General features: G+C 41.5%; 1 protein-coding gene across 1 annotated transcript in view; it reads left to right on the top strand.

The window, feature by feature from the left end:
• The window catches only part of LOC126399465 (S-adenosylmethionine synthase-like), a 15,621-nt gene that overhangs the window by 8,766 nt on the left and 4,276 nt on the right, over positions 1-2,579 (top strand). The window contains exons 5-6 of the mRNA XM_050059468.1: positions 520-663; positions 1,367-1,585. Of these exons, the coding sequence (XP_049915425.1) occupies positions 520-663; positions 1,367-1,585 (363 nt within the window). The remainder of the gene's footprint in view (positions 1-519; positions 664-1,366; positions 1,586-2,579) is intronic.

Raw genomic sequence — 2,579 nt, 5'->3', positions numbered from 1 at the left:
TATTGTGGCCAGCCTAAGGCACACCTGTGCAATATTCATGCTGTCTAATCAGCATCTTGATATGCCACACCTGTGAGGTGGGATGGATTATCTCGGCAAAGGAGAAGTGCTCACTAACACAGATTTAGACAGATTTGTGAACAATATTTGAGGGAAATGGTCTTTTGTGTATATAGAAAATGNGCAATATTCATGCTGTCTAATCAGCATCTTGATATGCCACACCTGTGAGGTGGGATGGATTATCTCGGCAAAGGAGAAGTGCTCACTAACACAGATTTAGACAGATTTGTGAACAATATTTGAGAGAAATGGTCTTTTGTGTGTATAGAAAATGTTTTAGATCTTTGAGTTCAGCTCATGAAAAATGTGAGCAAAAACAAAAGTGTTGCGTTTATATTTTTGTTCAATGTACTTGAAGAGAATGAAAACCAACTTTAAGATGTGTTACACACACAACGTTGCTATGAATACGACAAAGACTTTGGTAACAACATTAGTTTCATCCTGTGAGGACAGGGTCTGATGTTTGGATACGCCACGGATGAGACAGAGGAGTTAATGCCCCTCACCGTTGTCCTCGCACACAAACTCAACGCCAAGATGGCCGAACTGAGACGTAATGGGACTGTCCCCTGGCTCCGCCCCGACTCCAAGACACAGGTGAGATCCAAATACACCACTGCAGTACAGACAGTGTTTTGTTTTTTGTTTTTTTTTACTTTGCACTGTGTATAGTTTGGACTTGCACCTTACTGATATTTTAGATTTGTACTTTTTCTACTTTGTACTGCAACTGCTGTACAACACTTTCACAATGAAGTTCTTTCTTATCTAAAAAGCTTTGTTGAGTGCTAATCCCAGAACTCCATCTTCTGAATGAACTCAAACACTGATACACTCCTTAAAAGTTAGACGTTCATCCAACTTAAAACCCAAATGTTTATTTTTATTATGGATCAAAATGTATTCTGAGGTATCCTGGAAGTGAAGCTGGTAGTTCTCCCTGTGTGCAGTTACTCACGAGATAGTTAGACCACCAGAATGTGCTGACCAAGCAGAGCACGCTGGTATGCAACATCTGAGCTGGGAGACGTCTTTCCAATAACACCTTGACAGTTTCAGCCTGTGCACGCATCGGATCGTATGGGTGCTTTGGACTCACTGCACACGTGTCAAGACTTCATTTACAAAAGCTCAAATATAAAAATGTTGTCTTTATTTTTGGAGTTTGTTGTTTTTTGGGTTGATGAAGTTGAAAATTTAAATCCCTTTAAAAGCCTTAAAACTGGAATTATATCCAAATTTGAACATGATGCAGTGTAATAGTAGAAATACCGAAGCCTCTCCACGCCCATCCATCCAGGTGACGGTTCACTACACCCAAGAGAACGGAGCTGTGATCCCCAAGAGGGTTCACACTGTGGTGATCTCAGCGCAGCATGATGACAATGTGAGTCTAGAGGAGCAGAAGAAGGTCCTGAAGGAGAAGGTCATCAAGGCCGTGGTCCCATCGAGGTACCTGGACGAGGACACTGTCTACCACCTGCAGCCCAGCGGACGCTTTGTCATCGGCGGACCACAGGTAAAAACCTCTTCAGGTTGTTTTTCTTTCATTCAATCTCATGTTCTTAAAATGTTCTCTGTAATGTGTTTCATGATGACTCTGATGATGAAGGCCGCAATCCAAGACACATTGGTCAAACCGCCAAAGTTGTTTATACTTAAAGTGTTGCAAAAGTTTTGACAACCTATTTTTCTTCTTCGTGCCCTTTGAAAGTTGGTCAAGTTGCGCCAGATTTTAATTCTCTGCCACAATCTGACAGGTTAAGGTTTTAAACTGTCAGGAATCAGTTCAGGAAGGACCCAACTGCAGAGCAGGAGGCAGGTATAAGGTTAAACAAAAACCGAGTTTCAGTGCTGATAAAAAAAAATCTTCGAAACAGGCAGGCAACAAAACACAAAAAAAAAGGAGAAGCAAAACTAAACTGAAACAAACCAGAGAAGCACGATGAACACAAGGAATAACTCAGGGAGAAAATCTAAAACAGAACACGAGAGACCGGGAAGAAATGACACCATGAACTTGGAGATGAACACAGACGAACTGACAACTAACAAAGGGAAACACACAGGCATGTATACATATAAAGAACTAATCAAAAGAACGAGACACAGCTGGAGCAGGAGGACTCGGACAAAGGGAGGGAAATGGGGACTGGCTTACAACAAGGGTGGAGCAAACAGGACTAATACAGAACAGGTGTGAGGGGAAGACTCTGGGAACAGGGAAGGACTAACGAGACTGATGACGACAGGTGTGATAGAACGCAGGTGGGAAAGTAGACCGAAAGTAAAACCAGACATGACACATGAGGAGAGACTCTACAAAATAAAACAGGAAACACATTAAACATGAATGAATAATATAAAACAAGGAAGAACACAAACAGGAAATTCAATTCAATTCAATTTTATTTATAAAGCCCAATATCACAAATCACAATTTGCCTCACAGGGCTTTACAGCATACGACATCCCTCTGTCCTTATGACCCTCACAGCTGATCAGGAAAAACT

This window comes from Epinephelus moara, chromosome 13, assembly GCF_006386435.1.
Source record: "Epinephelus moara isolate mb chromosome 13, YSFRI_EMoa_1.0, whole genome shotgun sequence".
NCBI classification, from domain to species: Eukaryota; Metazoa; Chordata; class Actinopteri; order Perciformes; family Serranidae; genus Epinephelus; species Epinephelus moara.
This window is presented reverse-complemented; position numbering and strand designations above follow the sequence as displayed.